General features: G+C 36.8%; 1 protein-coding gene across 13 annotated transcripts in view; it reads right to left on the reverse strand.

Moving 5' to 3' along the window:
• GOLGB1 (golgin B1) overlaps positions 1 to 22733 on the reverse strand; it is an 85536-nt gene that overhangs the window by 12265 nt on the left and 50538 nt on the right. For 12 of the 13 annotated variants that reach the window (XM_025990150.2, XM_072724674.1, XM_025990147.2 and 9 more), the window contains 2 exons: positions 20715 to 22617; positions 5737 to 5915 (listed from right to left, as the gene is read on the reverse strand). In XM_025990150.2, the coding sequence (XP_025845935.2) occupies positions 5737 to 5915; positions 20715 to 22617 (2082 nt within the window). Of the gene's footprint in view, positions 1 to 5736; positions 5916 to 6978; positions 7065 to 20714; positions 22618 to 22733 lie in introns of all 13 variants that reach the window. The other variant, XR_011994954.1, reaches the window with a different exon arrangement.

Raw genomic sequence — 22733 nt, forward strand, 5'->3', positions numbered from 1 at the left:
TGTTCCAGTTTTTTCATGTTTGAAAAGCTAATTTCCCCCACACAGATCAAGAGCAGAAGACAGAGGTCCTGAAGTTATGCAGCTAAAGAACCTGGTCCTAAAGTCAGGGAATCAAACTTGTGTCCTCACTTTCTTCTTCCTTCTAAATGTGAAAATATCTTCCTTTTCTTTCCCTAATGTACTCACATTCACTTGAGATATAATTTTACTTTTTTTCAAAATTGCTCAAATGTGGAGGTAATGAGAGAAAACCTAAGAGAAAAGTAAATGGGCAGCAAAGGAGGGGGGAAAAATCATTAGACCAGAAATCACTTTGTTCTTTTCTCTAAGAGTTAACTCTATACAGAAAGTATCCTTTCAGAATGCTCTTTGAGGAAATTTAAAGAGGAAGAGGTGCCCACAGAAAATGCAGCTCTTCTTAGGTTTACACTGGTAACTGGAGACTTAATATATTTATAGTTCCAGACGACCTGGAGATAATATGGGAGACATCAGGTGATGCTCCCATGTGGTTCTAATCATCTCTGGAGGTCCCTAAATTCACTGCATCTGGAGGGAGATAAACTGAAACTGTGATCTCTTGATGATGAACTGATTCTAAAACATTCTAACAGAATAAAATTGGGGTAGCTATTCCCTGGCAGGGGAAGAAATAAAGCTGAAAGAGAACAATTCATCTTTTCTCTTGAAGTTCAATTCCAGAAAGAATAAACAGAAGAAATTTGTATTTCCAGAGAGCAAAAATTCAGTTTTTTATCTTCCCTTCAAATCATCATTTGATTAAAAATATGTATGTATCTGTATTTATCTGGGGAAGCTGTCAACTCTATGGAATAGGTTTGACATATATTCACTTACTAGAAAGTCCATAAATATGTTAAATATGAAAAATTTTTGAATGTAATTTTACTACACAAAATTTAAATCACCAAATTCAAAAAAGCATTTTGCTCTATAAACTTGGCTTAAACTTTATTTTGAAAAGCCATGTTAGTAAAATGCATGCCATCTAGGATCAATGAAGGAACAAATCTCTTATGTCTGTACATCAAGAGGTGTCTTAGGAATGTTACAATAATTATTATATTGATATCTGCCATAATGGTAGCCCCTCTGTAAGTGGGACAGGAATCTAGACTCCACCTGTATTCTATGTATGCATTTGCCTGTGGTTCCTGTAGCAGTAGGTGAGACAAAGCAGATGCTGCTTGGTCAGCAGCACTTTCCAACATTTTTTCCTTTTTGTACTAAACTTTGAAAGCTTTGGGTTTGAAACAGTAATGAAGTCCCAATTGTAAGGCTACAACAACAGCACCTGTTTTTACATACTATTAAGCATTTATTCTTTACCTTTTCTCTTTGGCTCAAATTTGTTAGAAACACTGAATTAAAAAAACATCAAATGAGAGACCAGGTGGCAGAGAGCATTAAGGTCTACTTCAAACACTCATACTCATTCTCCTATCCTTTTTTTTTTTTTTAAAGGCTTTATTTATTTATTCATGAGACACACACAGAGAGAGAGGCAGAAACATAGGCAGTGTGAAGCAGGCTCCCTAAAGGGAGCCTGATGCAGGACTTGATCCTAGGACCTGGGGATCACAACCTGAGCCACCCAGGTGCCCCTCCCCTCCTCCTTAATAACAGAACCTTGGTTTTCACCTGGGCACACTGTATTTCTATATAAAGAAACATTTCTTAGCCTTCCCAAAAGCTAGATGTATGTGACTAAATTCTTCTAATGAGACCTAAGTGTGATTGTATCCTAAATGGAAACTTCTAGTAAGTCTCCTTAAAAGTAAAGGGTTGTGCCTTTCTCCTATATTTCTTTCCTTCTGTGTAGAATGTCCATTTAACAGCTTAAGTTCCAGCAATCATCTTGGACCAAGAGGTGAAAGCAGCATGCTGACAGTGGAGCAGAAAGAGCTGCTGTGGAGCTGTTATACCATTTTCCTCCAGACTATCTTCCTCCAGACTTTCTTACATGAGAGGAAAATAAACTTCAATTTTATTTGAGAAATAAAAATTTTAAAACTGACAAGAATTATAGTCCTTTTTAAATTTTTTTCTGCTTTAATAATATCATATAGCACTACTACTCATCTTTAAAAGGGCTTGGATTTGTGGATCCGGACCAGATGGAAGACATACATATCTTCTTATTTCTCCCACTAAGTAGAGATGAAAACTCTGGGGATTATGCATAAAAACAAACACAGAAAACTTAGAAAGATGGAAAGAAGTTGGACTAAATAGTGGCCCTAGGACACGAGAAAGAACAAGGCAGTAAATTTACTGGTTTTTCTTTTTTGAATTTTATATATCCCAAATTGGGTAAAGAAGAATCCAACTACCTGGAAACACCAATGAGTACCAAGAAAATTCTGCTCTCTCTTGCCAAAAGATCAGGAATAGGCAGCCTGATGAGACAGAAATACTAATGACAATAATCACTCTATTCTAGGTGAACATCATGGAAAACCACAGCCCAATCAACAAAATCCTAGTGGAAAAGCTAGACTTCTATCCTGGCCCAAAGATAACTAGGTGTTCCGTAGTTGGAGTGGTGTCAGAAAAGGCCAAGAGTGTTCCCTGGATTGTCACCACCACTCAATGGAAAAGAGGTGACTCTGATCAGTCCCATCCACAACCCACTGTGGTGACATCTACCTCTACCTATAACAAGGTAACAAAACATTCTTTCCTGTCCCTGCAGAGGTAGTATCAGAAGAGGCCAACAGGGAAGTTTGGACTTTGGGCACGATCCACAAGTAACAAGGTGCCCCTCCTCAACCACCCTCCTACAGTGTCTGTAAGGACTGAGTGGGGCACCTGGACTTTCACCACTGCCCCGTGATAATGCCTTTCTTCACAACCCCCCAATGGTATCAATGGAGTGCATGTATGGAACTTGGACTTCTACTCTCACCTAATAGTAACGAGGTACTCCCGTCTCAACTGTAGTGTCAAGGGAGTGCAGGTAGGGAGCCTGGGCTTCTGCCTCTTCCTGGCAGTATCAAGGAACTTCCTCTCCTGTGGTATTAATGAAGGCTGAGTAGGGAGCCCACTGGACTTCACCCATCATCTAGCAGTAAAGTATCAGTGGAAGCCTACTAAAGCAGAGGATTTAAATAATATTTAAAGTCTTATAATCTCCAAAATGTTCAAGATACAACTAAAAATCACTCATCATACTAAGAACCAGGGAAGTCATGACTTGATTGAGAAAAGACTGAAATGATATAGATGTTGAATTATATATTATAGAATTATACTAGGATTTTAAAGCAGCCACTGCAAAAATGCTTCAACAAGCAATTACTAACAAACTGAAAACAAATGAAAACACATTTCTCCAAAGAAGATAAACAGATAATAGACACATGAAAATATGTTCATATTATAATCTTCAGAGAAATGCAAATCAAAAGCACAGCAAGTTATCACCTCACAGGAGTCAGAATCATAAAGATAAGAAATAGTGTTGATGAGGATGTAGAGAAAAAGGAACTCTCATGCACTGTTGCTGAGAATGTAAATTGGTATGGTCACTATGGAAAATAGTATGAAGGTTCCTCAAAAAATTAAAAATAGAATACCATACAACCCAGTAATTCCACTTCTGAGTATTTCCCAAAGAAAATCAAATACTAATTAAAAAACATATATGCATTCCTTAGGTTCAATGCAGCATTATTTACAATAGCCAAGATACAGAAGCAACTCAAGTGTACAGCAATAGATAAATGGATAAAGAAGATCTGGTGTGTGCACATACACAGAAATATTACTCAACTAAGAAAATTTGCTTTTCACAACAACATGGATGGGCTAGAGGGTAATATCCTAAGTTAAATACATCAGAAAAAGATAAATACCATATGATTTCACTTACATGTAAAATCTGAAAAACAAAGAACAAACAAATGGACTCATACATACAAAAAATTGGTGATTGCCAGAGGAGAGGGAGGTGGGGAATGGGCAAAACAAGGTACAAACTTTCAGTTATAAAATAAGTCACAAGAATGAGAAGTTCACCATAGAAAATATAATCAATAATATTTTAATTACTTTGTATCATGACAGATGGTAACTACATTTATTGTGGTGAGCACTGCATAATACATACAATTGTTAAATCACTATGTCATACAGATGAAACTTATGTAACACTGTATGTTAACTATGCTTTGATTAAAAAAAGCACTAGGTGTTATGCTATATGTTGGCAAATTGAATTTAAATGAAATAAAATTTTAAAAATAGAGAAAACCTCAGAGAAGAAATAGAAGATATAAAGAACTGACTAGAAATTTTAGAACTGAAAAATACAATATCCAAGATAAAAAGCTAACTCAATGGGCTCAATAGCAGAATGGAAGTGATGAAGGAATGAATCAAGAATCAGTGAATATGAAGACAGAACAACAGAAACTACTGAATCTGCATGAAGAGAAAAATAATCATTAAGAGTTCATCAAAATTAAAAACACCTTATTGAAAAAAATGAAAAGATAAACTGTAGACGGGGAGAAGATACTTGCAAGCCATCTATCTGACTAGGAACTTGTACCTAGGATATATAAAGAGCCCTCAAAACTCAATAGTAAAAAATTAACAACCCAAATAAAAAATGAATAAAACACACGAACCATTACCTCATCAAAAAGGACATACAGATATCAAATAAACAATAAAAAAAGTTCAACTTTATTAGCCATTATGCAAATTAAAACCACACTGGGATAGCATGGCATACATATTTGAAAATTAAAATATTGTTATAATATTAAATGCTGACAAGGATTCATTCAAGGATTCAATTCATTTGATATTGAAACTGGATCACTCATATATTGCTGGTAAGAATACAAAATGGTATGGTTATTCTGGAACATAATCTTAGTTTCTTAAAAAACTGAACACTTACCATACAACCTAGCATTTGTATTCCTGGACAAATACTTCGGAGAAATGAAAACTTATGGTCCACATAAAAACCTATACACAAATGTTTAACAGCAGCTTTGTTAATAACTAAAAATCAGAAACCACACTCATGGGTAAATAGTTAAAGCACTACATTCATACCATGGAATACTATTCATCAATAAAAAAGAATGAACTACTGATACATGAACAAACGTTGATGGACCTCAAGGGCATTATAATGTGTGAATAAAGCTAATTTCAAAAGGCTACATACTGTAGGATTCCACTTAAAACACCGTATGTTAAATGGAATTTAAATAAAAACTTTAAAAAAAACCCCACCATTTTCAAAATGGCAAAATGATAGAGATGGAGAATAAATTAGTTGTTGCCAGAGTTAAGGATGTTGACATAGGTGGTTGGGGGAGAAGATTATGACTATAAATTAGTAGTAAAAGGGACATTATTTGTGGTAATGGAGCACTTGTATAGCTTGGTAGTCGTCATGATTACATATATTTACATATATGATAAAGTTGCACTGAACTATACACCCCCCCCCCCCCCCACACACACACACACTTGAATGAATACAAAATTGATGAAATCTGAGAAGGGTCTTTGTACCCATTGTCATTTCCCGATTTTGGTATACTACAGGAATGTAAGATGTTACCATTGCTGGAAACTGCATGAGAAGTACACAGGAGCTCTCTATATTATTTTTGCAACTTCTTATAAAACTAAACTTTATAATAAAAAGTTTAAAAAAAAGTGTCAAAAAAGCAGGGATTATCATACCTGAGCTGATGCAGCTCATGCTGCCAGGAGATATTTTCTTGCCTTAGCTCTTCTTGCATAATCTGAAAATTTTTTGTCTTATCTTGATACTCCTGAAGTCGAGCCTTCAGTGGACGTAACTCTGTGACTTCTTGGTTGATCTGTAAGTACTGCTGCTGCAGATTCTTCAATTCCTTCAGCTTTAACCAAAGAGAAAGTAAAAGGGTAATTCAGCACATCTCATTTACTCAGCTGTAAGTCATCAGCAGCTCCCTACTGAGTGAGACACCACAACAGATTGTCAGCACCTAACAAGTTCATTAACATATTTCCAACAAGAATCTCTAAAATGGTGAAATACAGGTTGCCAGGATGGTATGAATCACCCCCATAGAGCCACCATCAAGGCTACAAGGCCTGGCCATTCTTGGAACTGAAGTTCTAAGTTGACTCTAGATCTAAAGCTTAGATATAGGACAGACTTAAAGGACCTACAGTTTCTTTGTGGATGGTAACTCCCCAGAACAAGAAATGTAAATATAGACTGACTTTCTATTTAGCCTTGTGCCCTACTTAGGCTTTTAAACTTTCTTATATGGGTATCAACCTTAATTTTAGCTTAGCTGATGCTGACTATAAAAAGAACGCAGTGATGCCCAGGCCGAGTGGGTTTAAGAGCACTTAGGCTTTGGGGTCCAACATCCTGCCCACATAGGTTGTGTAACTCTATGCATATTCCCTTACATCCCGCCCCAAGCTTTAATTTCCCATACCTATACAATTTCCCTTAATTTCCCTTACCTCCCTTATGGTACTTCTTGTTAGATTATAAGAATTAAATGAGAAAACTAACAGTAATGGTAGTAATGGTGACGGTAATAACAATGAGGATGGTACAAGGATGATGGACTAGCCTTTAATTAACAAAACTGTCTATCTACATTCCAGGTGCATCTTCAAATTCTTTATCCCCAGTACTCATTAAAAGCTTGGCAGTACAAAATGTTAGGACATCTGGATTAAAAAGGGACCTTGAACACACATCTCTTTCACCCACTCTTAAAACACCAATAAAGCTACAAAAAAGGCATCATTTTATAAGCACAAAACACAAGAACAGGAAGAACAAGAGAGGAGTCAGCAGCAACAAAATTAATTTTGGAAGCTGAAAAGCAGATGCATAAGTGGTATCTGACTTAAAAGATCTGTGAAAGCCAAATCTTAAGCTGGCAGTAAGGAAAGCTAAGAACCAATAGAACTTACTCTGCAGAATCTTCAAAAGGCTCAGGAATTAACAGCACCAGGTACCTCTGGAGAAGATGGTGATGGGGGTAGGGAGAAGGTGGTAGCTGAAATAAGGAGGATTAGATGAAAGCTGCTTAAAAAATAATTGCATCCCTAAATAGTCTCCTCAGTTCCACACCATTTGTTAACTCTGACAACTAGTTTTGGAGAAGGTAAAAGAAGTGTTTCCAGACCATGAAATACCAGGCACAGGTACTGCTCTAAAACAAGGGTTATCAGGTCAATATCTGCCTTCTGAAACCTTTCCCCTACTCAGCTTGGACAGTGCTGGCATCCAGGCCTTTACCATTCATACAGGAAATGCGAAGTCTTCCCTAGAAAATCTGACCAGCCCAAGCAGAACTAAAGATACCAACACAGGCACTAACCACAAAACGCTTGGCAAGATCACCTTGCAATCACCAAACTCACAGCTGGTAAGCTCCATTCACAAACTTTTTAGACCTTACCCTTAAACATGAAGAGTGAATCAAGGATTAACCCTCACCTGAAGAATGGCTATCATTAAGGATAGGAAGAAAGAACTAAAAAAAAAAGTAATTCAAAAGAGTTTAGCAGGGGAAAGAATATAATACACTTGAAGATTTAAGAGAGAATATTAGAAATTAGAAACACTGTTGCAGAAAATATGTTAAAGAAAAATTCATTACAAGAAAACATCAAAGAATGAAATTACCACCACTATTATTGGTGACATCCATACATCCATGTGACAAGAAAGAGAAAAAAAAGAAGTCCTTATAAATTAGGAACATGATAGCAAAAATGAAAACCTCAACAGGGTTTCTAAAAATAAAGGTGAGAAAATTTTCCCAAAGTATAGAAAAAAAAATAGAAAAGGTTAGAAATTATAGATACAATCGAGAATGTCCCATATCTAAATAACAGGCTTTTAAAATAAATAAATAAATAAATAAATAAATAAACAAACAAACAAACAAATAAATAAATAAATAAAAGACAACAGAGAAAAAGGACAGGGAAAATGGTAAAACATAATTCACAAGAATCTCCCAAAATTGATGAATATGACTTCTTAGATCCAAAGAAACAGACACAATGATGAAAATACACCCACATCAAAGTATATTGTCACGAAATTTCAGAATACACAGGACTAAAAAATTCTAGACATTTCAAGAAAGAAATGAGAAATAGAAAAGGAAACATCATATTTAAAGGATTAGGAAACAGAATAGCTTTAGACTTCTGAATTACAATGTAAAATAAAAGGCAAACATCAATGTCTTCACAATTTTAAAGGGCAATTATTTTCAGCCTAGAATTCTATACCCAGTCAAACTATCAAGCAAATATGCGTGACAAAAAGACATTTCCAATGAATTTACCACCCCTGTATCTTTTCTTAGGAAGCTACCAAAAGAGTTCTTCCAACAAAATGATGACACAAAACCAAGACACGAAGACCTGGAATATAAGAAACAGGAGAGTGGTGAAGGGAGATATCCTAGGATGAAAACAGTATCCTGGTTCATGTAACAAGAAAGAGACTCAAAATTTTATTCATAAATACAAAATTGATAGGAATAAACATCCTAAGAGGAGATGTGGTTACATGGCACTAAATCTGGAGTTAAATTACATTGATAAATACAAAGAAAACTAGTAACAACAACAAAAAACACAGTTATTAACTCTAAGACGAAAAATGATGCTGAGGAAAATAAAAGCAACACATCTCAGCTATCATTGCAGTCATAAAAATGTAAACACTGATGTAAACAAAAACCGTGAATTAACCAAAATTTAAATTACATGAGGCAAATGAGGAAGGGGGTGTATATTGAATATGTGCATATGTACTGCAAAAGCAGAGGGAGGAAAAAGAACTAAACTCTGTTAGCATAAAAGAAAGTTAATAGCTAATCCAAAGAACTAAAACCCAAGATGCATTGTAAGTATGATATGTAGATACTGAAAAAACACCAAAATAATAAATTAAGAAAGTTAAAAGCAAATTGCCTTGGGAGAAAGAGAAACAGAGTTGGAGTAGAGATGCTGTTTGTTTTTCTCATCAAACATAGAGAACTGAGTGACAGAATTTAAGTGACATACATATGCATTTAACTTTATTTTTTTTTAACTTTATTTATTTATGATAGGCATACAGTGAGAGAGAGAGAGAGAGGCAGAGACACAGGCAGAGGGAGAAGCAGGCTCCATGCACCAGGAGCCCGACGTGGGACTCGATCCCAGGTCTCCAGGATCACGCCTTGGGCCAAAGGCAGGCGCCAAACCACTGCGCCACCCAGGGATCCCCTAACTTTATTTTTTAAACAAAAAATAAATTTTGTTTTGTTTTAAAGCAAAAATATATTTTTATGCACTAAATATATTCTTTATTCACTCCTCTAATCTGGATATCTAATTGTTAATCTTGAAATAGACCAGATCATCAGAAAGCTGTGTGTCTGGGACTCTATTTTAGCCATCTGTATAAGGAAATTATACAAAACTATTTTGCTATACAGTTACAGCAAGGAACAGCTAAACTAAACCCTATAAAACAATTATATTTACTATAAAGTAAAAGATGTTTTACAACTTCATACAGTCTTGTCTATGGAAACACAGAAGAAATTTCTTGCATGCCTCAATAAAGAATAACTATTAAGCAACTATAAGCTAAGAATAACTATTAAGCTTATCTTTCTTCCTTTTCCCTAAAATATGGACATTGAAATTCATGTATATGGCTTTTTAATTCCTTATTTCTGATGGCTTCCAGAAAACTGGGGAAAAAAAATTGATGACCTATCTTTCTAAAAAGATATTGTGATATCTCCTAGGGACACTAAATTTACTGCTAGGTCTAATATTTTTCTCACTTATCCTCATTTTCTCTTCCTTCCCAGTTACTTGTATTATGAAAACAACTGTTCATATTTTTATATGCTTCTTCAAGTCATTTTCAGAATGGAATGAGTATAGGGGACTTCCAAGAAAGATGGCAGAGTCAGAAGATCCTAAGCTCACTTCATCTGATGGATACAACTAGATAACACTCACATCAGTGTGAATAACCCAACAAATGACCCAAAGACTGGCAGAACAGACTCTCCACAGCTAAACTTAGAAAAGAGACCACATCAAAAATGGTAGGAAGGGGGGATCCCTGGGTGGCTCAGCAGTTTAGCGCCCGCCTTTGGCCCGGGGCGCAATCCTGGAGTCCCGGGATCGAGTCCCACGTCAGGCTCCCGGCATGGAGCCTGCTTCTCCCTCCTCCTTTGTCTCTGCCTCTCTCTCTTTCTTTCTCTATGTCTTTCATAAATAAATAAATAAATCTTAAAAAAAAAAAAAAAAAGCAAAGGCTCGGGGTAAACTTTAAAAAAAAAAATGGTAGGAAGGATGGAAATACAGTTGGGAACCAAGCTGATCTATTAGACTGTCCATGGGAGGGAGGGACATTACAAGCACAGAGAAGGAGCAGGAGCAGACTCCACACCAAGGCCCCAAGTCACAGAGACCTGCACTGGGAAGACAAATCCCCATAACATTTGGCATTGAGCACCAGACGGTATTAATATCTAGAGTTTTTATAATCAGTGGGCTCACCAACTGGATCTTTAAAAATGAGCGGCTTGGCTCTGGGAGAGCTGGAGGGCAAGAGGAAACTGAGTCCCTACCAATAAATAGACAGCACAACAAACAGTCCTGCTGAGAAGTACCATAAAAGAAGCATTTTGGAAAATGCCTGGGGTACACAGGAAGGAGATTTATTTATTAATCTCAGAGTGTGTGCTGGAGGGTCAGGGATTTTTGGGAGACTTCTCCAAGAACAAAAGAGCTGCTGGGCACCATTTCCCTCCTGCCCCTCAGCCTACATATGCAGACACCTGCAGGTACCAGGAGAGGACAAATACTCTCCACCTGGATTGCTAACAGTCCACCCCCCTGCTGAGTTCTTCTCCAGACTCACCCCCTCCAACCTGGTCTCACCAGGTGTATATTTAAAGTGGTGCCACAGGTGTGGCATTGTGCAAGCAGCCCCAACAGGGGCCAGTACCACTCCAAAGTGACTCCTGTCCAAGGGAGGGGGGGAAGACAACTACACACAGTAGTTTGCAGCCTTACCAGTGGGCTGGGAGCAGACATCTGGTCTGACTGTAGGCCCTACCCGACAAAAGCCTTCAGTGGGATAACACAGTGAGAGCACCTGCAGCTTGGTGCAACTAGAAATCCAAGAAATACTTGGTCTTACCTAATTCAAGCCCAAGGCAGCCCCAAAGTAGCCCATTAACAACACATGGACTGAATTCTGCATACAAAGGGCAAAGGGAGCCCCTGCTGATGACTGAACTAAAGGCAAACACAGCTTAGCCAAAACAGGAGGGTGCAACAACACAAATGAGATACTTCGGAAGTGCCGGGTTCTGGTTAACAAGGGAGACTGCACTACAGAGAACCACAGGACCTCTTCTTTATAAGGCTGCTACTTGCAACAGCTGAATTGATGTTGCTGACTTTCCTAACATATACCCATGAAATTAAAAATACACTAGAGAGAATAAATAATACAACAGAGAAAAGAGAAGTACAGATTAGTGACCTGGAGGAGAGTAATGGAAAACAATCAAGCTGAACAGGAAAAAGAAAAAAGATTAATAAAGAATATGAACAGATTAAGGGAACTCAGCAACATCTTCAAAAGAAACATTTGCATTATACAAATCCCAGAAGAAGAGAGAGAAAGGGGGCAGAAAATTTATTTGAAGAAATAATAGTGGGTTCCTCAAAGAGTTAAAAATAGGGCTACCCTACAATCCAGCAATTGCACTACTGGGCATTTACCCCAAAGATACAGATGCAGTGAAATGCTGGGACACCTGCACCCCAATGTTTATAGCAGCAATGTCCATAATAGGCACAGATGAATGGATAAAGAAGATGTGGTCTATATATTCAATGGAATATTACTCAGCCATTAGAAAGGACAATACCCACCATTTGCTTTGACGTGGATGGAACTGGAGGGCATTATGCTGAGTGAACTAAGTCAAACGGAGGATAATCATCATATGGTTTCACTCATATGGGGAATGTAAGAAATAGTGAAAGGGATTATAATGGAAAGGAGGGAAAATGAGTGGGGAAAATTAGGGAGACAATCCATGAGACTCCTAACTCCGGGAAATGAACAAAGAGTTGCGGAAGGGGAGGTGGGGGGGGGTTGGGGTAACTGGGGGACAATCACTGAGGAGGGCACTTGATGGGATGAACACTGGTGTTATACTATATGTTGGCAAATCAAACTTCAATAAAAACAAAAAACAAAACAAAAACTTACGTATTCCAGGAAAGGACAAAAATAGATTTTAGTGAATAGAAAGATAACCTGTTTTTGGATAAGTAATGCCATGAAGGTATCAGTTTTCCCTAAGTTAATTTATGAATTTAGCATAGTCCTAATATAAGAATATGCTTTTGGGACCTGGGTGGCTCAGTGGTTGAGCATCTGCCTTTGGCTCAGGGCATGATCCCGGGATCCTGGGATTGAGTCCTGCATCAGGCTCCCTGCAGGGAGCCTGCTTCCCCCTCTGTCTATGTCACTGCCTCTCTCTTGGTGTCTCTCATGAATAAAAAAATAAATCTTTTAAAAAAATGATAGTGGAAATTTTCCCTAATCTGGGGAAAGATACATAAATTAGATCCAGGAGGCACAGAGAGCCCTCCAAAAATTGACCCAGGGAGGTGCATATCAAGACACATAGTAATTAAAATGGCAAAAAGTAATGATAAAGAATTTTAAAAGCAACAAGAGAAAAGAACACAGTACATACAAGAAAGCCCGCAAAGAAATCAGCTAATTTTTCAGCAGAAAGTTTGCAGGCATGATATACTCAAAGTGCTGAAAGAAAAAAAAAAAATGCAATCAAAATATATCCAGCAAGGTTGTCATTCAGAATAGAAGACATAAAGAGTTTCCTAAATGAATACATCGTTTGGGAACAAATACAAACGAATGTATTCCCAAATACATCACCATTAAAATAGCCTTACAAGAAATTTTAAAGGGGATTCTTCCAGTGGCAAGGAAAGACCATAAGCAGGAATAAGAAAAGTAGGAAGCACAAAAGCAGTAAAATTAAATATCTCTAGAATAACTAGTCAAGGGTTTCACAAAATAAAAATATGTGAAGTATAACACTATACCTAAAACATGGAGGTGAGAGGAGTAAATTTTGGTTCTTTTAGAATGGGTTCAAACTTAAGCAACATTCGACTTAATACAGATTGTTATACCCATAAGATGTTATATACAAGCCCAAAGGTAACCACAAATCAAGAAACTGGCACTAGATATACAAAAGATAAAGGAGTCCAAGCACATCACTAAAGAAAGCCAGCAAACCATGAGAGAAGAGATAGAGAAGGAACAGAGAAAATTTACAACTGTAAAATGAGTAACAAAAGAGCAATACATACATACCTATCAATATTTACTTTGAATGTAAACGAACTAAACCCTCCAATCCAAAAACATAGGGTTACAGAAAAGCAGGACCCATCTAGATACTGTATGCAAGAGACTCATTTCAGACCTAAAGACACTTGCAGATTGAAAATGAGGGGGATGGAGAAACATTTATCATGCAAATGGATTTCAAGAGAAAGCTAGGGTAGCAATACTCATATTAGACAAAATAGACTTTAAAATAAAGATAGTAAAAAGAAGCAAAAGACACTACATAATCATAAAGGGAACAACACAACAACATGTAACAACTGTAAATATTTATGCACCCAACATGGAAGCACCCAAATAGACAAAGCAGCTCACAACAAACATAAAACAAGTAACTGAGAGTAATACAGTAATAGTAAGGGACTAACACTCCACTGAAAGCAATGGAGGGATCATCCAAACATAAAATCAACAAGGAAACAGTAGCTTTGAATGACACACTAGACCAGATGTATCTAACAGGTATATTCAGAACATTCCAACCTAAAACAGTGGAACACACACATTCTTTTCAAGTGCACATGGAAAATTCTCCCGAAAGGACTACTAACGTTGACTAGAAAACCAGTCTCAACAAATTCAAAATGACAGAAGTCATATCTTGCATCTTTTCTGACAATGCTATACAATTAGAAATCAATCCCAAGAAAAAAATTTGGAAAGAACACAAATACATGGAGATGATATAACATGCTACTAATGAGTTGGTCACCAAGAAATCAAACAGCAAATCAAATAATACAGAGACAAATGAAAATGAAAACACAACAACCTAAAATCTTTGGAATGCAGCAAATGTGGTTCTAAGAGGGAAGGTTACAGCAATACAGGCCTACCTCAAGAAGCCATAAAAATCTCAAATAAACAACTTAATCTTACACCCAAAGGAGCCAGAAAGAGAACAAACAAAACCCAAAACTAGTAGGAGGGAAATAATAGATTAGAGCAGAAAGAAACAAAAGGGAAACTAAAAATACAACAGGACAGATCAATGAAACCAGGGACCAGTTCCCAGAAAATATCAATAAAATGGATAAAATGTTGGCTAGACTCATCAAAAAGAGAGGCAGGGAGGGAAGGAGGGACAGAGGGCAGGTGAGTGAGCCTTTGAGAAATCAAAATCAGAAATGAAAGAGGAGAAATAACAACTGATACCACAGAAATACAAAGAGATTATTATGAAAAATTATATGTCTACAAATTGGACAACCTGGAGGAAATGGATAAATTCCTCAAAACATTTAACCTACCAAAACTAAAGCAGGAAATATAGAAAATGTGAATAGCCTGATAATCAGCAAAGAAACTGAATCAGTAATCAACAAACTCCCAAAAAAACAAGACGGTTTCACAAGTGAATTCTATCAAACATGTGAAGAAGAATTAATCCTGTTCTTCTTAAACTATTCCAAAGAGTAGAAGTGGAAGGAAGCTTCCAAATTCACTGTATGAGGTTAGCATTCCTGATTCCAAAACCAGATAAAGACACCACTAAAAAAGAGAATTAGAGGTCAACAACTCTGAAGTATATAGATGCAAAAAACCTCATCAAAGTATTAGCAACTAAATCCAACAAGACATAAAAAAAAAAAAATCATTTATCATGATCCAGGAGAACTTACTCCTGGGATGCAGGGTGCTTCAATATGCACAAATAAATCAACACCACATCAGTAAGAGAAAGGATAAGAAGTATATGACCTTTTCAATAAAGTAAGAAAAAAGCAGGACACCTGGGTGGCTCAGTGTGTGATCTTGGGGTCCTGGGATCCAGTCCCACATCGGGCTCCCTGCATGAAGTCTGCTTCTCCCTCTGCCTGTGTCTCTGCCTCTCTTTCTCTCTGTGTCTCTCATGAATAAATAAATAAAATCTTTAAAAGTAAAAAAGAAAATAAAAAGCATCTGACAAAAAAAAAATCCATTCGTGATTAATAAAAAACCTCTCAACAAAATAGATTTAGAGGGAACATATCTCAACATAATAAAGGCCTTATATGAAAAACCCACAGCTAACATGATAGTCAGAGGAAAAAACTGAGAGCTTTCCCCCTGAGGTCAGGAACAACACAAGGATTTCCTCTCACCACTTTTCTTCAACATAGTACTGGAAGTCCTAGCCACAGCAATCAGATAAGAAAAAAAATAAATAAATGGCATCCAAACTGGTAAGAAAGAAGACTTTCATTACTTGCAGATGACATGATATTATATATAGAAAACTATAAAGACACCACCAAAACCACCACCACTACTAGAACTGATAAATGAATTCAATAAGGTCGCAGGATATAAGATCAATACATAGAAATCTGTTGCATGCCTCTATAATGAACCAACAGAAAGAGAAATTAATAAAACAGTCCCACTTAAAATTGCAACCAAAAATAATAAAAGACGTAGTAATAAGATTAACCAAAGAGGTGAAAGACCTGTACTCTGAAAACTATAAAACACTGATGAAAGAAATAAAAGATGACACAATCAAATGGAAAGATATTCCATATTCATGGATTGGGAGAGCAAATATTGTTAAAATGTCAATATACCCAAAGCAATCCATAATCAAATGCAATCCCTATCAAAATACCAACATTGTTTTCCACAAAACTAGAAAAAATAATACTAAAATTTGTGTGGAATCACTAAAGACCCTGAATAGCCAAAGCAATCTTAAAAAAGAACAAAATTAGAGGTATCACTATCCCAGATTTCAAGTTATACTACAAAGCCATACTAGTCAAAACAGTCTGGTACTGACACAAAAACAGACTATACATATAGATCATTGGAACAGAACAGAGAGCCCAGAAACAAACCTGTGATTATTAGTCAATTAATGTATGAAAAATAAGACAAGAATATGTAATGGAAAAAAGGCAGTCTCTTCAACAAATGGTGAAATGGGAATGGAATGGAAAACTGTACAGCTACATGCAAAAAATGAAACTGGGCCACTTTCTTACACCACATACAAAAATAAATCCTAAATGGATTAAAGACTTAATTGTGAGACCTGAAACCATAAAAATCCTAGAAGAGAGCACAGGCAGTAATTTCTTTGGTATTGGCCCTAGCAACATCTTTCTTGATACATCTCCTGAGGCAAGGGAGATAAAAGAAATAATAAATTATTGGAACTACATCAAAATAAAAAGCTTCTGTACAGCAAAGGAAACAATCAACAAAAAAGGAAAATATACTGAATGGGAGAAGGTATTTGTAAATGATATATCCACTAAAGGTTTAGTATCCAAAATATAAAAAGAACTTTTGTTAAAAAAAAAAAAAACTATACACACACACACACACACACACACACAATCCAATTTAAAAATGGGCAGAAGACAGGGACAGACATTTTTCCAAAAAAGATATACAGATGGCCAAAAGACACAGGATAAGATAGATACTCAACATCACTAATCATCAAAGAAAAATGAACATCAAAACCACAATGATGTATGACCTCGCACCTGTCAGCATGGCTAAAAGAAAAAACATGAGAAACAAGTGTTGACAAGGATACGGAAGAAAAGAACTCTCTTGCACTATTGATGAGAATGCAACTAGATGCACCTGGTGCATCTACTGCGGAAAACAGGATGGGGTTTCCTCAAAAAATTAAAAATAGAATTACCATATGATCAAGTAATTCCACTATTTGGTATTTACCAAAAAAATACAAAAATACTGATTGGAAAAGATACAAATTTTATGTTTATAGCAGCATTATTTACAATAGCTAACCTACAGAAGTAATCCAAGTGTCCACCCACGGATGAATGGTTAAAGATGTGGTGTATATATATAGTGGATTATTACTCAGAAAAGAATTAAATCTCACTATCTGCAATAACTCGGATGGATCTAAAATAGGTCTAGATACTAAGTGTAGTAAGTCAGAGAAAGACAAGTACCATATGATTTTATTCATATGTGGAATTTAAGAAACAAATTCTTTGATCAAAGAAAAAAAGAGGCAAAAAGCAGATTTTAAATACAGAGAACAAACTGATGGTTACCAGAGGGGGCATGGGGGTGGGTGGGTAGGTGAAACAGGTAAAGGAGATTAAGAGTACACTTATCCTGATGAGCACTGAGTAATGTATAGAATTCCTGAATCACTATATTGTATACCTGACTAATATAACACATTAATTAAACTGCTTTTAAAAACAATTTAAAAAGAAAAAACGAAATGAGTGTAAATACATGCAGCTCTGGAGATTTGCTTTCTACTCTTTGGGTAGAAATTGCCTAAGTCTCTATTTGATTATGGGAAAGTCCTAAGAAAGTTCAAACGGATATGAAAATTCCAGAATGTTTTCAGAGTTGTTTGTGACACTATAGTAGAATCCCCAGAGCTAATTCTCTGCCACTTGGACTCTCAGACTTTGAGAAACTTCCTCTTGAATAATGAAGAAGAGAACCAAAGTAAGCTAAATCTCTTTCAAATCTAAATCATTTCTGGGAATCATTTCCTGAGGGGAAAGGAGTGTAGTGTTGGGCAGAGGTGATAAACTGCTGGCCTAAGCTGAATGTTTAAACTGATAGTGGTTGACGTAAGATAGCTCCCATATTTATCATACATGTAGCCAGTAACAGACTATAAACTTCAATGCCCATGACAGAGACTGAGAACAAGATATGCGGAAAAGGGTTGATGGACAGTTAATGATATATTCCGAAAGTATGCAGAAGGGCCTCAGCAGATTGCAGTGGACTTCATAAGTAGTATCACCAAGACAGACTGTCAGGCCTTCACATGCTTTATAACTCTGCCTTGGATTTCATTTATGGCAGGTAGAAAAGCCTCAGTCACAAATGTTTCCAGAACCCCCCTACATGACAGTTTTACAAAATGGAAAAAATAGTGTTCTCAGTAACAACCACAAAAATAGAGAATGACCACTGATTGTTGATTACCTACCATATAAATTACTCCTATGCTAACACAGGAAATACAAACAAGTATAAGACATGACACTTAAAAACATAGACATATATACATATACACATCAAGACAATATGGTACTAGAGAAGTACAGAGGGTACTAGAAAGTACTAGAGAAAGTACCTAGAGCAATCAAGTGATCTGGAAATGTAACCAGAGAATTTGAGCTCAAGGATGATGTTTAAATAGTGGGAAATATTTGCCCAAAAAAGGAAAATCAAGAGGACATTTTGGTTCAGAGGATGGTAATATGGAAGTACAAGACAGGATTACTACATAATGAGCAGATAAGTTTGGCTGCAATGAAGAATATGAGTAGGGAGCAGTAAAAAGGAAGGCTGGAAAGAAGGACCTGGACAAATTATAAGGTCTCAAAAGCCAGACTAAGAAGTTTGAATCTAAGCCTATTCCAGAGATAATACAACTTTTAAAGGTTTTTGAGCAGTACTGTAATAAGAAAGCAGAACTTCAGATTTATTCAGTGATAGTGTACAAAATATACTGGAAAGGTGACAAACTAGAAGCAATATCACAACAGTTAAGCATACAGTGTTAAGAACTTACGCTAAGATGTCGATGATGGAATGGAAAAGAGAGAGTTGAGGCTCATTATGAATAAAGTAACAGACCTTGATGATAAATGAAATAAAGTCATAGATAATTATGAGCCTTCGGGAACAGAACATTACTATAGGTTTAGAAATACAAAAATAAAAACATGCTGACTTGGCTTATAACTATCCAGTGGACAAAAATGTGGAATGGGGACTGAGAGATAGAAAGGGTTGAGAGATAGCAAGTTTTGCCCCAGTGTTTATAATAGATAAGAAAAGCAATTCACTAAATGAAACCTTGTCAATTCAAAATCTAACCTAATAACTTCCAGGAAAATGATTCTGACTTTGAAAATAATCAAGTCCTGGATGCTATAAACTACAGCTTTGACATACATACTGTCCTGATGAAAACCTTTTGTATTTGCATTCTGAAAGCAACAACAACAAAAAGGTTTAGCTTCTAGGACAAAGTCTCCTGAACTAGAACTATTTTTAAGATATAAACAGATATGTATACATTGTATTGCTGCCAAAACCATTGTATTGCTGAAAAAGTGGGGCTCTGTTCAGATTACAAAAGTGAAAAAATTTTCTATAAATACTGGATATTAAGTGTAATGAATGAACACATTGCCTATAAAGAAAAAGAAAAATTAGAACAAGACTTTTTAGCTAGGGGCAATGATATTTTTATTCAGGCTAATCTTAACTAGAATTTTCATATTCTGGACACTGGTCACTTTTTAATGGAAAATCCAGCCTTTTGAACTCAATTTATTTCTTATTTCACCTAAGTACATGGCCTTAACAGAGTTAAGAACTGTCATGAAAAACAGTAATTTCACAAAGTAGAACCTGGCGGTTCACAATGTTCCAGTTTTTGCTTCTGAATCTTGATAACCTGGAAGTTCTTAGGAAAAAAGACCTGGATTAAATGACTACATCCTATTAAAAGCAAAATTTTAGCATAAGAGATCCTTCTTATCTTTCTCTCAGTTGGGTATTAAACTTTTTAAAATTAGTTGAAAACAAGTTGGGTATTAAACTTTTTAAAATTAACCCTTTTTAGTGACAAATTAGGGTTGAGTTATACATGAGATAAGCTGACTCCTCTCTACCCTTAATTCTACCAGATGACCTAAAGGCTAAACTGTCACTGTAAAAAGGCCCTGAATCACCCCAATACCTTCAACTAAACTAAGACAGATTCTAGAAATATTTACATGTGTGGATAAAATATATAAAACAGCCTCCACCTCTTAGTCCTTTCATGACCAATGGAGAGCTTTGTGCAAAGAAAATTCATTATTGTTTTTAAATGGTAATGGCAGATTTAAAGTAATTTAAACAACGTCTGTGTGTTTCTCTAAGACCAAACAAACTGTGGGATGTATAACACTGACCCCAAATGCCCAGGTGATAGGTGTGAGAATGTGCTCATCCTTTTCTATAGAAACGAACATTTTTAAAGAAAGGCTCATGGGACACCTGGGTGACTCAGCGGTTGAGCATCTGCCCTTGGCCCAGGGCATGACCCTGGGATCCTGGATGGAGTCCCACATCAGGCTCCCTGTAGCAGGCCTGCTTCTTCCTCTGCCTGTGTCTCTGCCTCTCTCTCTGTCTCCCATGAATAAATCTTTAAAAAAAATAAAGGTTCAAAAACCCTCAAAGATTGGAAAGAGAACCAGACACTCACTAGTCGGTCTCTGTCATTTTGGAGGGATGACATAGCTTTCTTTAAACTCTGGACTTCAGCTAGGCTGGTTGCAGGCTGGGCTGCAGACCTCTGCTTCCCCTCCTCCGACTTGCGGAATTTCTCCAGTTCGTTCAACAGGTGATCTCTCTCATTCTGTAGACTGGCCATAGCCTTGGAAAAGGACTGCACTTGGTTGTAAGAATCTTCTAGTTGTGAGGACAAGTGAAGTAGTTGCTCATCTTTGGACAGAAGCTGTTGGTTAAGTTTCTCAAGGTGAGGCAAGCTGTTATCCTCAGTGGAGTTCACTGAAAGGGCAACTTTAGAGACAAGAGTGTCTTTCTCTGTGCTTAAGAGGCCCTGTTCTCTCAGCTGTGCCAGCTCCTTCAGGCTGGCATCATATTTCCTTTTCAGTTCATCAAGCTCCTCATTGGCATGATCTCTGCTATTTTGTAGAGAACTCATAGACCTCCCAAAAGACTGGATTTGTGCGGTGAGATCTTTATTTTCTTTGGTGACTGAGAGTAATTTCTGTTCCATCTCCACCAGATCTCTTGCCAGCTCTGCCACTCTTTCTTCTGCAGTTTCTGTTTCATTTCGCATTATCCCTGCATCATGATGAAGATGCTTCAATTCTTTCTTCAGTTTATCTTCAATTTCACCCACCTTCTTGGCAGCCTCCTTCTGAACATGAACCAATTCCTCTTCCAGTTCTGTAATTCTCTTCTGAGAGGAAGAAAGGGTAGTACTTAACTTCTGTACTTCTTCTTCTTTTACTTTTAACTGGGTCTGAAATATTCCTTCTTCTTGCAAGGCTGTCAACTGTCTCTTTAGTTGGGATACAGATACATTTAAGCTCTCAATCTCTTTAGACAAACCTTGTTTCTCCTCCTCTAGAGCAAGAGAGGACCTCCAAAGATCCTCCTTTGCTTCCTCAGCCTCCTTCAGCTTTCCTTCCAATTTGGCACATTCACTTTTCAGCTCCTTATTCTGCTGAAGTTGAGCTTCAAGGAGTTGTTTTTGCTGGCAGTCCTTTCTTGATATCACTTGGTTCAGGTCTTCTCTATATTGGATTAGTTCTGCATCTAGTTTGGCATTCTCAGAATTGAGATCATCCATATGACTTCGCAAGCATCGAATTTCTTCTTTAAGCTTGTTATTCTCAGCAGCAGCATCTTGGATGAGTTGATCTTTTTCCAAGATGACAGAGAGATGTCGCTCTTCCAGCTGTTGGTAGTCACCTACGATGCGATCTCGGTCATCCTGGAGGGAAGACATGGATTTAACGAAGGAATTCAACTGAGCCTTCTGCTGCAAATTTTCCTTTTTGATGGCTTTCAGTGTTTCCATAAGCTGGTTGGTTTTATCAACAGCTTTTTTGTTCTCCTCTTCTAAGACAACATTCTCCTCTTCCTCCTGGGATAACAGGTTTTCCAATTCTTTAATTTCTTTATTATGTTGCTGATGCAGTTCAGCAACAGCTACTTGGATTGCCTGTTCCTTGGCAGAAAGCAGGCTTATAATCTTCTGCTCCTTCATGTTTAATTCTTCATGCAGCTTGCTGGTCAGTTCCCTGGAGGCCTGAAGATCCGTCTCTAGCTTTTCATAATTGAACTTACAATTCTGGATATCAGCCTCTTGCCGCTTTATAATCCCTTCCAAATTTTCTTTATTTTCTTTACATTTTTCCAAAGAGTTATTTAAATCCATTGACTGGTCTCTGAGATTCTTAAGTTCTGATTCCAACTTAGCTAATTCATTCTGAGAACTGTGGTACAGTTGTCGAGTCTCTTCTAGCTGGGACAAAAGTGCTTTGTTTTCCCCTTGCAGAGTATCACAGACCTTCTGTTGAAACTGAACCTCTGTCTGGGCCTTGGACTCCCAACTCTGCTTGTCATGTTCAAGCCTGGAAAAAAAGAGACAGTTATTAATTAGATAACAAGGAAAAACTATTTGATGCCTAAGGAACATATACAACATTACTGAGACCTACAGACAAATCAGTATTCATAATTAAAGGTA

This window comes from Vulpes vulpes, chromosome 1 (assembly GCF_048418805.1).
Source record: "Vulpes vulpes isolate BD-2025 chromosome 1, VulVul3, whole genome shotgun sequence".
In the NCBI taxonomy this organism is placed as follows: Eukaryota; Metazoa; Chordata; class Mammalia; order Carnivora; family Canidae; genus Vulpes; species Vulpes vulpes.